The following is a 13,877-nucleotide window of genomic DNA, read 5'->3' as shown; positions in this document are numbered from 1 at the left end:
TATGACGATTGCTTCAGATGTGGATGGTTTGTAGGTAATAATGAAATTTAAAAATATGATTTCAAAATACTGTAATAACTGAACTAAAGACAAGAAGAAATAATTCAAGCTGGAACCACAGGGGAAAAAACTAAAAGAATAATTATACCTTCTGTTCATAATTTGACAATTTTTGTACAAGTTCTGCATTTTCTTTGGTGATAGTCTTCAACTTCTCAGCAATTTGCTGTTCAGTGACTAAAAAGGGGGGAAATCCAGAAGATTATTAGGATCACTAATGAAACTGAATTACCCAATGTATTAGCAGCAAAGACATGCTATCTGGCACTGTGAGGGAAAGGAAGTTCTTAGCATAACTATCATGCATTTAAAAAGCAATCTGGAGTTAATAGCTAATAAGGTTGTAAAAATATTAAAATTTAAAAAAAATATAATAAGAACCCTTATTTCAACAAGATTCCAATTTAAATGTATTTCAAAGATAGTAAATACAGTAAAATATTTTAGCTCCATTCCTTCCCCTCTTGAAGCAGTTTTCTTCTCAGAAAATGTGATCATTTCAAGGATATGTCATTTGCAAAGAGAAACAGACAGAAAATACAAGCATATTGATTTACATCTCTGTTCCTCAAATTACCTCCTTAAATAAGTATACACTACACTATTTAAACTATCAGCACAGGAAGACCGTTCCCATGTAATAAACCTGCGTTACGTCAACATTCAAAGCCCGTCTGCCCAAAATTAAACTAGTCATCTTCCTACTCCCACAATTTGTTCTACCTCGTCTCCTATCTCAGCTGGTAGCATCACCATGTACTCTGTCATCCCAGGTAATAACCTAGGATAGGTAAACCTTCTGGAGTTAGTAAGTTGATCAGACATCGTAAGGCACTGTATCTACTTCCAGCTTACATAAAACTCATATTGAACACCAATACTGAGGAAATAGTACAAATAACAAAATAAGTTCAATATTTACGTTGGTATATTCTATTCTTTACCTAAAAGAAAGAGAAATAAAATCAAGCTTAAATATTTACCTTGGTACATTCTACTCTTTACCTAAAAGAAAGAGAAATAAAATTAAATTTGATGTCAAAACTTTTTATTAATAGAAACAGTACATTTCCTAATACAACAGTCAAATTATAACTAAATGAAAATTTAACAAGTTTTGTTCAGCATAATGATCCAAGGATAAAAAATAAGGTTAAAAAGTATTTCAAGGGGCTGGCCCCGTGGCCGAGTGGTTAAGTTCTCGCGCTCCGCTGCAGGCGGCCCAGTGTTTCTTTGGTTTGAATCCTGGGTGCAGACATGACACTGCTCATCAAACCACGCTGAGGCAGCGTCCCACATGCCACAACTAGAAGGACCCACAATGAAGAATATACAACTATGTACCAGGGGGCTTTGGGGAGAAAAAGGAAAAAAATAAAATCTTTAAGAAAAAAAAAAATAAAAGTATTTCAAATGTAATCAGTGATACTTCATAAATAGTTTCTGATAGACAAAAGCACTAAGGTAAATACCTCATTTTGCAACTAAAGATATGTTTATATATCTATTAAATGAGCACCAATCTTATTTAAAAAGCACTCAACTTTAATAATGAAAATGGATATGGGGTCAGCCCTGTGGCCTAGTGTTTAAGTTCTGCATGCTCCACTTTGGCAGCCTGGGTTCGGTTCCCAAGTGGGGACCTACATCACTGTCGGCAGCTGTGCTGTGGCGGCAACCCACATACGAAATAGAGGAAGATGGTATGGATGTTAGCTCAAGGCAAATCTTCCTCAGAAAACAAGAGAAGGAAAATGGATAATATTTTCATATTAAAATATACTAACGCTTCATTACCTGAAATTTATTTAAAAACCCCAAACAGCCAGAATGATGTCTAGAAACAAGGATTGTTCAAAAAGACTTTGAGGAAACAAAATTAAAGGCATAATCTTTGTACTAAGATATGCCTCCTTCTCTAACCAGAAAACATCTTAGAAATCCTATTTAAAATTGGCCACTGGCTGAATTTAGAAATCTCATAAGCTAGATCTTCTGGTTTTCCCAAACCCCTAAAAACAGTGGTCATTAACGTGGAAGGGAGAGGAGACTACTAAAGGAAAATGCACAAGAAACAAGAGAAATGATAGCTAACGTCTAAATTATCTCCTAAAGACAACACTGAATTATAGGATAATGAAACCTAAGCAGTACTCAATTTAAAACAAAAGTGTTACTAAATGTCTTTGTAACCCAGAATTTACTTCCCCTTTCAATGATTAGATATGGGGATGAGATACTCAGATCAGTCCAAACATCATCCACAATATCTCGATATTGAATTACAGTCTCTAACACCACTCACAATAATGTTGTTATAGGAAAATGTATTCCAAGTTTCCACGGGGAAAGAAATGACTATTTCTCTAATGTCACAGCCTTGCTAATGAGAGAGGAAGCTTCCTTTGCCCTCCTTTCACCCAAATCAAGCAGCAGGAGAAACAAGAAGCAGCAGCAGGCAACTGAGAGAAGGGACCAAGGTTCCAAGAGTTAAGTGCTGAGGCTGAGAAGCAGCAGTGGGGGCACAAAGCCCGCAGAGCCTTGTGGAAATCTACACGGGGGCCAGAGCTTCTGAGCTGGAGAAACGAGAGCAGGAAGCGGAAAACAATTTCTTTTTGACCCCTCCCATTCAGCCTTTCTGGTCTCCCTTTTTCCCTCTATCTGAGGAAAAGCCCATGAGGTTAGAGGAGACTTCATAGGAATCCAAGCAAAAGACGCTTCTTTTTCAGTGATTTTACAATCACTTGTGCAAAAAAAGAGAGTTTATTAAGAATGATATATGGCTGACAAAATTAAGAAGTCAGAAAAAGAATACTCAATTCTAGAAAACTATGCATGCAATGCTTCTGCCCACTTTAACTGTTAAGCTTCAACCGAAACTGAAAGCTTTTCCTCTGCAAAGTTCATTTACACCGTATCAAGTTTTCGCTCGAATACATAGTTCCATTGAATTCCTTATACAGGATCTTCAATGCACGATTGGTTATTTCTTTAAGATAGATTACTAGACACGGTATTATACCGTATAAAAGGGTGCAAACATTTTAAAGGCTTCTACACATTATTAAGCTGCCTTTCACAATGGCTGTTAAGAAGTCCTAATTCTACAAACAGTCAAATCTTTAGGTTTTGATAGAACAGATTTATAAATTGAAGTTTTCCCACTGAGATAATATACATGTTGTCTTGTTCACTTATGTCTTTACCAACAAGGATTACACTGAATTATTCGCCAAGGTCAGCTTAGATTTTAAGTATTAATTTGTGTTCATATTATTAACTGAAAAAAAAAGGGGGGCCAGTGATTATAAAACATCCCTTGTATTTCTGAGACAACATATAAGTTAATTTAATTTACTCACAACAAGGATGGTTCTCCAGAAGAAAATGGCAAATGAAACAATTCCTAAGGAGGCAGTGATAAGCACAGGCTTCCATGGCAGGCCATAACAATCGGGTCCAGGCTGAACATCATCAGGCAATGTAGCAAGTAGCTGAAACAGAAATGTTTGAAATAATGGGAACCCATAAAGAAACTTACAATAAAGCAGTCACAAAGAATCATCCACAGAAATTCTAAGTCAACCTCCATCAGGTAACTGCTCCCTCAAAAACCTCCAATAGCTCCCACTGCTTCAATAAAGATAGGATACTGGCAGCCTCGTATTTCTTGTGCAGCTTGAGGTCTTTTTAAACATTAGGAATCTAAATGTCTCTAAGTTGAGGATATATTTCCAGTTTGCAATGGGTCCTACCACATCATGTTGTCTAACACATGGCTGGACTCCCTCTGGTGCATACTTTTCTCTTAGTTGATTGCTATGACTTAAAAAGTCATAAAAAAAATCAAAAAAAGATTGAAACATACTATGGAAGGAATCAACTCCTATGGGGGCAAATAAAACCAAAATGATGATAACTAACATAAACACTGCACTTTTCCGCTAAGACTTTAAATCTTAATTCTATTCTACTCTTACATAAAGCCAAATGCTGAGTACCTTCAGACACCTCGCGATCACTAGTCTAGACTACTCTGGATTTAACTGTCTTCTACAAAACTCAACGCCTTGATTTTAAATGCTTCCTGGAAGACAGCGCATTCAACACCTGCTGGCTTCTCCGCTGTTTTCACCGCGCTGTGCAACTACACAAGTATCTGCCATACCAGCCCCATCCCCCAACAGTGCCGATCACTGGAAAAGGACCCGCAGGGGACGGGATGCTCGCTGTTTTGATGGAGACTGCATACCACAAAGTAACACAGTGCCTGATACATCGAAAGTGCTCAATAAAAAATGAACAGGTGACGAAACCTCAAACACACTGCCACCGGCCTCGCTACACAGCACTGCAGCGTCCCGCCTGCCTCGGGCCTCACTCACTCCGTCTCTCCCTCGCCCGGGCCGTCGGTGCACCCGCTCGGCTCGGAACTCGGCCACCCGCCTGCCAGCGCTGGGGTCCCTCCCTGGGAATGGGGGCCGTCACCTCCAGTAGCTTGGCGATGAGGGCTGCGTAGAGCACCGACAGGGGTCCCAGGAGCTCCGGGTCCCCCGGGGAAGCGGTGACGGCAGGCACCGTGGCAGGTACTGAGTCCATGGCGTGGGGCCAGCCGAGCGGACGCGACGCTTCCCCGTGGAACGGCACCGGACCCCCACTCTGTCACCGCTTCCGCCTTCGGAAAGGACCCGGCGCGGGCGTTGGATCCGGGGGCGAACTTCGCCTTCCCCCGCCGCCGGCACTCTCCGCCCCCAGCCTCCCGTCTAACACGTCATCAGACACGGCCCCCGGCGGACGTCAGCGGGCCGCGGTGGGCGGGGCCAGAGCGGAAGGAACCAAGGGCGGGGCGGCGCGGGGGGGGAGGCGCGAAGAGACCTGCGCGGGAGAAACCAAGGGAAGGGAGGCTCCCCCGTCGCAGGCACCCGGAAGGCGCGCGCGATTCAAAGGGCCCGGGAGCTAAGAGCAGAAGGAGGCGGAGGAGAAGAATGGGCGGGGGGTGGAGGACAGGAGAAAGGCCGGCCGCTGCCGCCCGCCCCGAACTGGCCCCTTCCATCACAGGGCGCTGAGACCCCAGGCACAGGCCCTGAGTGCCCAGGCAGCAGAGGTGGCGCCCCGCCCGCTCTCGCTGGAGGACCACCGCTCTGCCTGGATGCCCTCCTTCCCTGCCCACTCAGTCCCCGCTCACTTTTCTCCTTCCTGACCTCCAGGTGCTCACACCGTCTCTCACCCTTGCTGATGCCCCTTTAAAAACCCTTCTACGGAGTCACATCATCACCACACCTATGCTAAGGGTTCAGTTCTGGGTCCCACATTGCATGTTTACATGAACTTGTGGAAAAGGACGAGGATTATTAATAGCCTGGAAATCACGTTCCAAAAGTCGAAGAAACTGGGGACATTTAACCTGGGGGAGAAAAGATATTCGCAGATCTTTAAAGGGTATGTCTCCGAGTTGAACATAAAGTCAGTTCCGAAGAACAATCAAGCAAGAACAAGCAGAGAAATCCTGAAATAGAAGAGCAAGGGAGGTTGGGTGGGAGGGGAGGCGAAGGCAGGCTCTGTAATTAAAACAGCACTGGCCCAAGAGTACAGACAGACCATGGAACACAACAGAAAAGCCAGAAACAGACCCAAGTGCATAGGAAATCTGGGATACACTAAAAGTCAGCTGGGGAAAAATAGACTTTTTATAAAGTGATGTTGGCATAACTAAATAACCGTATGGGAAATGACAAAATCGGATCTTCTCACTGTTCACAAGGATAAATTCCAATTTACATTCAGATCACAACCTAAGGGTAAAAAATGAAAACAAACACATACTAGAAAAAATATGAGTGAATTTCTCAATGTATTATGAGTGGGCCAAACCCTCCTAATTATGTCTCAAAATCCAAGGGAAAAGACTTATAAACCTGATTACTTAAAAATAAAAAATCTGTCCAGCCCTTGTATGCAAAAAATGCAAAAGAAGCAAAGTTTGACAATGACAATCTGAGAAAAAATATTTGTAACATATTACAAAGGGTTAACATTCCTAAAATATGAAGAACTTTACAAATAAAGAAGAAAACAGCCAGCAAACCTATAGAAAAACGGGCTGAAAAAATAAATAGTTCATTCTCAGGAAAAGAAATAGGAATAGCTCACAAACATATGGAAACGTGCTCTGCCTCACTCATAATAAAAGAAACACAAATGAAAGCTACACTGAGATACCATTTCCCAGTCATTGGCAACAGCCAAACATTTGACAACATACTCTCTTGGTGAGAGAATGTAGGGGAAACAGGTACTCTCATATATTGCTGATTATTATACAAAATGACACAACCCCTATGAGCAGGAATTTGGCAACATCTGCCAAAATTACCTGCATATTCACCTATTGATCCAACAATTCCACTTCTAAAGATCTATCTCAAAGATACTGGGGATACAACGACAGATGCTGAACAGACATATGCACAAAACTATGTTATTCCAGCATTATTTTTAACAACAGAAGACTGGAAATAATCAAAATGTCCACCAATAGAAGAATTGTTGAATACACTAAAGTACTATGAAACCTGGAAAAAAAGAAATCAAATAATTCTATATATACTGCTAGGGTATGGTTTCCAGAATATGTCTTTTTTTTTTTTTAAAAAAAAAGGAGTGGAGAAAAGTATACTATACTACTTCTATCTAAGAAAGGAGAGACTTTTTTTTATGGCTTTGAGGTAAAATTGACATGCAATAGACTACACGTTTTAAGTGCACAATCTAAGTTTTGACTTACAAATACATCTGTGAAACCATCATCACATTCAAGATAATGAACATATCCTTCACCTCCAAAAGTCCCATGCCCTTGGTAATCCCACCTCCTGCCACTTGCCACCCCTCCCTCCCCGCCCAAGCAGAATTTCTGTCATAATAGATTAGTTTGCATTTCCTAAAGTTTTATACATATGGAATAATACACCATGTATTCTATTTCCTCTGGCTTCTCTCAACATAAGTTGAGACTCATCCATGTGCCCACATATATCATCAACAGGTCATTCCTTTTTATTGCTGAGTAGCACTTCATTGTACACAGTTTGTTTATTCTCCTCTTGATGGCTATTTGGCTTGTTCCAGTTTTTGGCCTTTACAAATACAGTTGCCATGAACGGTGATGTACAAGTCCGTCTATGGACGTATAACTTACTGATAGAGGGATACCTGGATCATTTGACAGGTGTATGTTTACCTTTTCAAGAAAGTGACAACTGTTTTCCAAGGTGGTTGTACCATTCTACATCCCCACCAGCAGTGTATGATGTTTCCAGTTCCTCCACATCTCCAACACTTGGTATAATCAGTCTTTTTAATTTTAGTCATTCTAGTAAGAGTATAGTGATAACTCATGGTGATTTAAATTGGCATTTCTCTGATAAGCAATGATGTTGAGCATTATTTTTAACATGCTTAAGCTATCCACATATTTTCTTTGGTGAAGTGTTATTTTACTGGGTTGTTTTCTTATTAATGAATTTTGAGAATTCTTTATATATTCTGGATATAAGTCCCTTATCAGAAAAATGCTTTACAATGATTCCTTCCTAGTCTGTGGCTTGTCTTTTCATTCACTTAACAGTGGATTTCAAGGGGCAGAAATTTTTATTTTGATCAAGTCCCAATTATCAATTTTTTCTTTTATGAATCATTTGGTATCAAATCTAAGAAATCTTTACCTAACTTTTTTCTAGAAGTTTTATACTTTTAAGCTTTACATTCAGGTCTACGAACCATTTTGAGTTAATTTACGTTTCTGATGTGAGGTATGGATCAATTTTTTGCACAGGAGTATTTCCAATAGTTCTAGTACCATTTATTGGAAAGGCTCCCTTTTCTTTGCTTAGTTGTCCTTTCCACCTCTGAAATCCACTGCCATATATGGATCTATCTCTGGGTTGTCTATTCCGATCCAACGGTTTATTTGTCTATCTTTACACTGATGCCATGCAAACCTACTTACTGTAGCTTTGTGACAAGTCCTGAAATCAGGTCATGTTTATGTTTTTCTAGGTCCTTCGCATTTTCTATTTGAATTGTACAATCAACTTGTCATTTTCCACCAAAAAGATCCTGCTGGGATTTTGATTGGGATCATGTTGATTCTAGTGATCAAACGGAGGGGCTGAATGATATCTGACATCCTGTTTGTCACAGTGACAATACGATAGCTTAATATGAAGTCTTCTCGCTCATCAACAAGGGATCTCTCCATTTTTAGGTCTTCTTTCATTTCTATTAGCAATATTTTATAGTTTTCAATTTATATGTCTTACAGTTTTGCCAGATTACCCTTAAGTACTTTATATTTTTTGATGCTATTGGACTGGAAATTTTTAAAATTTCAATTTTCACTTATTCATTGCTAGTATATAGAAATACAACTGCTTTTAGATGTTAATCTTTATCTAGCAATCTTACTGAATGTGCTCATTAGCTCCAGTAGCGTTTTTGTAGATTCCATCAGATTTTAATCACAGGCATTCAGGTTATCTGCAAATAAAGACAATTCTGCTGCTTCCTTCCTGACGTGGATGCTTTCTGTTTCTTTTTCCTGCCTTAGTGCACCGGCTCCTGCCTTACTGTGCCCACTACAGTGCTGTCTGGAGGCTATGAGAGTGGACATCCCTGTTCTGATCTTACGGGGAAACATTCGGTCATTCACCGTTACCTGTGACGCTGGCTCGCAGTCTTTCAGAGAGGCTATTTGAAGCCCCCTTTCAGTCCTAGTTTGTTGTTTTTTAAATATCAGTAATCAATGTTGGATTTTTTCAAATCCTTTTCCTGTGTCTGTTGAGCTGAACATACGGATTTTCTTTTCAAAGTTTGTTAACATGTGACTTACGCTTATTTTCTAATGTTAAAGAAACCTTGCATTCTTGGATATAGCATACCTGGTCATTATGTATTATCCTTTTTACATACTGTTGGATTTGATCTGCTAAAATTCTGTTTAGAATTTTTGTGCTTATGTTCATAACAGATACCGGTCTATGCTTTTCTTGTTATGTCTTTGGTTTTGTTATGCTAATGCTGGCTTAATACAATCAGCTAGGAAGGGCTTTAACAGCACTATTATGAATACTATATTTAAGAATTAAAAAAAAAACCCATGACCATTTCTCTCTTCATTCTCATGAAAAGAGAAATGCAAGATATAAAATAGGACTAAGTGGAACTTTTAAAGCTAAAAAATAAAATATCAGAAATGAAAAATTCACTTGACGGGCTTAACAGCAGATCAGATACTACAAAAGAAAAGATCGGTGAACTTGAAGACAGCAACAGGAACTATAAACTGAAGCAAAGACATAAAAAGACTGAAAAACAAGAACAAAAAACAACAGAGCCTCAGTGACCTGTGGAACTACATAAAGTGGTCTAACATATGTGTCATTAGAGTCCCAGAAGGAGAAGCAAGGGAAGAGGAACACAAAAAAATCTGAAGAAATAATGTGAAAATTCATAGAATTGTACATAGAAAGGGTGAATTTTACTAGATGTTATGATGCTTTAATTAACTTGACTTTTAAAAAAGGTGTGTTTATTCACAGATGGCATGATTATCTGCACAGAGAATCCTATGAAATCTACAAAAAATCCACCCTAGAACTCATAAGTAAATTAAGTAAGGTAGTAAGACACAGGTCAATATATAAAAATCAACTGTATTTCTACCTATCGGCAAAAAACAACTGTAAATAAAATGTAAAAAAGATACTACTTACAACATCATCAAAACAACGTAATACGCTGGCATACATAAAATACTAACATAAAACCTGTACACTGACAACTACAAAACACTGTTGAGAGAAATTAAAGAAGATCAAAATGAATGTAAAGATGAACTTACTTCTTGGATTAGGAGCCTTACTATTTGTTAATATCAGTTCTTCCCAAGCTCATCTCTAGATTCAACATAATAACAATCGAAATCTCAGCATGCTTTTTTGTAGAAATTGGTAAGCTGATTCTAAAATTTATTTGGAAATGCAAAGGAACTGAAATAGCCAAAACAATTTTACAAGAGAACTGTCCGATTGCAAGACTTACTATAAAGCTACGGGAATCAAAAAAATGTGGCATTATCCTAGGATAGCAATAGAGATCGATGGAACAGATTAGAGTCCAGAAATTGACATACATGGTCAACTGATTTCAACTCAAGGTGCCAAGGTAATTTGAAAGGGAAAGAAATGACATGGGAGCAACTGGATATGCATTCTAAGAAAAAATGAAACTTGACACCAATCACAAAAATTAACTCAAAATGGAACACAGACCAAAACATGAAAGGCATAACTATAAAACTTTAAGAAGAAAACGTGAGAAGATATTTGAATCACTGGAATTGCCTAAGATTCCTTAGGCAGGAAACAAAAAGCACTAACCATAAAAGTAAAAATTAACAAAATGGTGTTCATCAAAATTTATTCTTCAAAAGACAAGGTTAAGAAATTGAAAAGCCAAGCCATAAACTGGAAGAAATTATTTGCAGTATATATCTGACAACAGACTTGTATCCAAAATATATGAAGACCTCTTAGACCTTAATATTTAGAAGGAAAATGCCCAGTTTAAAAAAGAGCAAAAGAGGGGCCGGCCTGGTGGTGCAGCAGTTAAGTGCACACGTTCCGCTTCGGCAGCCCGGGGTTCGCCGGTTCGGATCCCGGGTGCGGACATGGCATCACTTGGCAAGCCATGCTATGGTAGGCGTCCCACATATAAAGTAGAGGAAAATGAGCGAGGATGTTAGCTCAGGGCCAGTCTTCCTCAGCAAAAAGAGGAGGATTGGCAGCAGATGTTAGCTCAGGGCTAATCTTCCTCAAAAAAAAAAAAAAGGGTAAAAGATTTGAACAACTCTTTCACACATGAACACACAAAGAAGTATGGCCACGTGAAAAAGTGCTCACCACCATAAATCATCAGGGAATAATTAAAACTATAAAGACATGCCCACTGGAACAGCTACAATGTAAGACTGGTAATACCACGTGTTAGCAAATATGTGACCTACTGGAAGTCTCATAAAATGTTACAGTCATTTTGGCAACTGTTTGGCAGTTTCTCCTAAGTAAGATAAAACAATCTTACCATATGACTGGGCAGTTTCACTCCGAAGTATGAGTCCATTTATAACTATAATTCTACAACAGCAAAAACTACTCTGCAGTGAAAAAGTTTTCTCAGTGGTTGGATCAGGTGCAGAGGGGGACATACTGGGAAGGCACATGAGGAAACTTTTTTTGAATGAAGCAGATGTTCCATATCTTAGTTTTGGTTGTTTTTACATGGGTGTACACATTTGCTAAAACTCACTGAGCTGTATTTCTAAAATGTGTATGTTTGACTGTATGCAATTTATATCTGATTAAAGTTGATTTAAGACATGTATCAACCTATTATAACATTTGGACCTCAAGAAGATCCTGATCTGAATAAGAACAATTTTTAAAAGGAGGGGAGGGGATTTTGAATCTGCCAAATATTGGGCGATATTAAGCAATTACCATTAAGCTGGGTGATGGGCCCATGGGTTCATTTTACTAGTCTCTCTGCTTTCATATGTTCGAAATTTTCCATGATAAAACACTTAAATTACAGCATAACTTCAACTATTTAAAGGATTACTATGTAGAAAAGGAATTAGATTCTATGAGAAGAAATCACATGGAGGAAAATTTGGAGTCAACATAAGAATGAACTAGCCAAGAGAACAATGACTAGCCTTGTAGGGCAGGTTGTTCACACTAGGAATTGTCGATGCCCAGACCTCATAACTACTTGTTGGGGCTACAGGAGAGGAAATGACTGCAATTAGTGAGAAGTTGGACCAGGTCTCTTCCAACCTAAGATTCCATTAACTGTTGATCTATGAATCTGACTTCTGGTGCAGTTTTCCCAATCAAGTCAGCACCCCATTATTCTCCAGCCATATCAAATAATTATCTATACTAGTTATTTGATAGTTCACAAAAACTATTTCAAGTTTCCCATTTTCCTAATTTTCATATATATATGATATGTCCTTTTCTTAAGCCTTTCAGAAACCAGAATTATGCTTTATACCGCTTGGAATCTTCAATTCCTAGCACAATACTCTCTGTACACACTGGGCCATCTAAATGCTTTCTGGCCAATACCTTTCAAAACAATGCTACTTTGTAACACTGCCCCCCTTCTCTTGCCATTCATGTCTGTGTCTTCTCCCATCAAGCAGAGAACATATCCCATACCACACCTGTGTCCCCCAACCCAGGCCTAGAACAGGGCTCTGTGCATATCCACAAACAAAATGAATAAAGAATTCCTCCCACATCTGGAGGCTGTTGAATTTTTGAAGTGATGACTCATTCTGATAACCAGATTCCACTCCTGAGACTGCCTTAATCACTGAAAATTTCATTATTCGAACTGCACGGGTCAGACACAACTTCACCCCAGTGGCTGCCACCACTGCCAACAATGGAGAAAACTAAAAGACGGTTTGGTTTTCCTCCATCTTTCCTATCCTGGTGGCCTTTCTCCTGAATTCCCCAGGTATTCCATGTCTTTATATCGCCCTCTGACCATCCGAATGAGGAGGTGGCAGGTGACGAGACCCTACACAACACAGGTACTGCACTAGACACTTCACGTTAGCAACTCATTTAACTCTTACAACACTTAAAGTGGGTACCGTCTGCATTTAAAGATGAAGACGCTGAGATTCCAAGTCTGCAATTTGCCCACACTTCTAAGTGATGAATCTGGGATTCAAAGTGCTCAAGACTCATGCATTTTACAGAACAAAATATAACCCTCTTTCCTACACAAGTCTTGAAGTAACAGAATCTAGAGGAAAAAAATATTTTTGTGGCGAAAGATACTTTCTCTACACCTCCAAGGGCAACTCGGCCTCCAGTTTCTGGAGGCTTGCTCATTCCCATAATTCATCAAGAAAAACATCCAATTTCAACAAGTACCACAAGGGGGAGCTAAGTCCTGAAAAGCTTAGATAAGTTTCTAGACAGATGAAATGTCTCATTTGGATCATGACTCCCTTTAGAAAGATAAATCTGAATAAATATTCTGCCATAAGTGACTCTTTCTAAGAAACAAATCTGACCATATCCCTTTCCTGCTTACAACCTTCAAAGGAGCCTTCCCAGTCTAACGTCACTCATCCTGATATACGACTTCCTTCACGGTCGCCCATCTCCCTCCAAAAGACCACCCGCCTCTAACTCTACACTTCAACAACACCAACACCTCCCCGGGCTTCCCCAGATAACCTTTTCTGCACGCCTCCATCCATCTGAACATCTTATTTCTTCTGTCTGACTGCACACCGCCCCCATCTCCACCAGCCCTTCTCTTCAACAATAAACTTCACAGCAAACACCGTCGGTCCCTCAGCTCTGCTCAGAACACGTCTCAGCTAACTTCTGACCTTCTTGGAGCATCCTCCCACCACAGTGAATCAATTAACTCAACATATCGTTCTCCTATCAGGGAAATACTTCCCTTTCGGCCCATAGCATATTAGGTTTCCAGGGAACGTCTCTATCACCTTGGTAGACGAAGCTTCTTGAAGGGAAGAACCACGTTTACAGGGGCATGTGTGCCCAGCTCTGGCACACAGCAAATCCTCTTCAAATGCCAAAAATGCCAAACCAAACTAAGAACCCATCAGAGCCACAGACCTGTGGCTTGTTTCAGGGGCTATCGTGAAAGGATCAGGAGCAATGTTCATAGAGACAGTTTAAGTCCTCCCCTCATGCTCAAAA

At 39.7% G+C, this 13,877-nt stretch overlaps 2 protein-coding genes across 12 annotated transcripts in view; one reads left to right on the top strand and one right to left on the bottom strand.

Moving 5' to 3' along the window:
• LOC100050174 (TATA box-binding protein-associated factor RNA polymerase I subunit A) overlaps positions 1 to 13,877 on the top strand; it is a 127,145-nt gene that overhangs the window by 43,337 nt on the left and 69,931 nt on the right. The window lies entirely within an intron of this gene.
• LOC100055507 (transport and Golgi organization protein 1 homolog) overlaps positions 1 to 13,877 on the bottom strand; it is a 46,907-nt gene that overhangs the window by 16,121 nt on the left and 16,909 nt on the right. For 8 of the 11 annotated variants that reach the window (XM_023632714.2, XM_023632716.2, XM_023632717.2 and 5 more), the window contains exons 7-9: positions 3,423 to 3,554; positions 1,044 to 1,065; positions 149 to 237 (exon numbers count right to left, since the gene is read on the bottom strand). In XM_023632714.2, coding sequence (XP_023488482.2) covers positions 149 to 237; positions 1,044 to 1,065; positions 3,423 to 3,554 — 243 coding nt within the window. Of the gene's footprint in view, positions 1 to 148; positions 238 to 1,043; positions 1,066 to 3,422; positions 3,555 to 4,548; positions 4,863 to 13,877 lie in introns of those variants that run through there. The other 3 variants (XM_023632722.2, XM_023632723.2, XM_023632721.2) reach the window with 3 other exon arrangements.

Source organism: Equus caballus, chromosome 30, assembly GCF_041296265.1.
Source record: "Equus caballus isolate H_3958 breed thoroughbred chromosome 30, TB-T2T, whole genome shotgun sequence".
NCBI lineage: Eukaryota > Metazoa > Chordata > Mammalia > Perissodactyla > Equidae > Equus > Equus caballus.
Note: the sequence above shows the minus strand (reverse complement) of the source record. Positions and strands in the feature narration are given on the sequence as shown.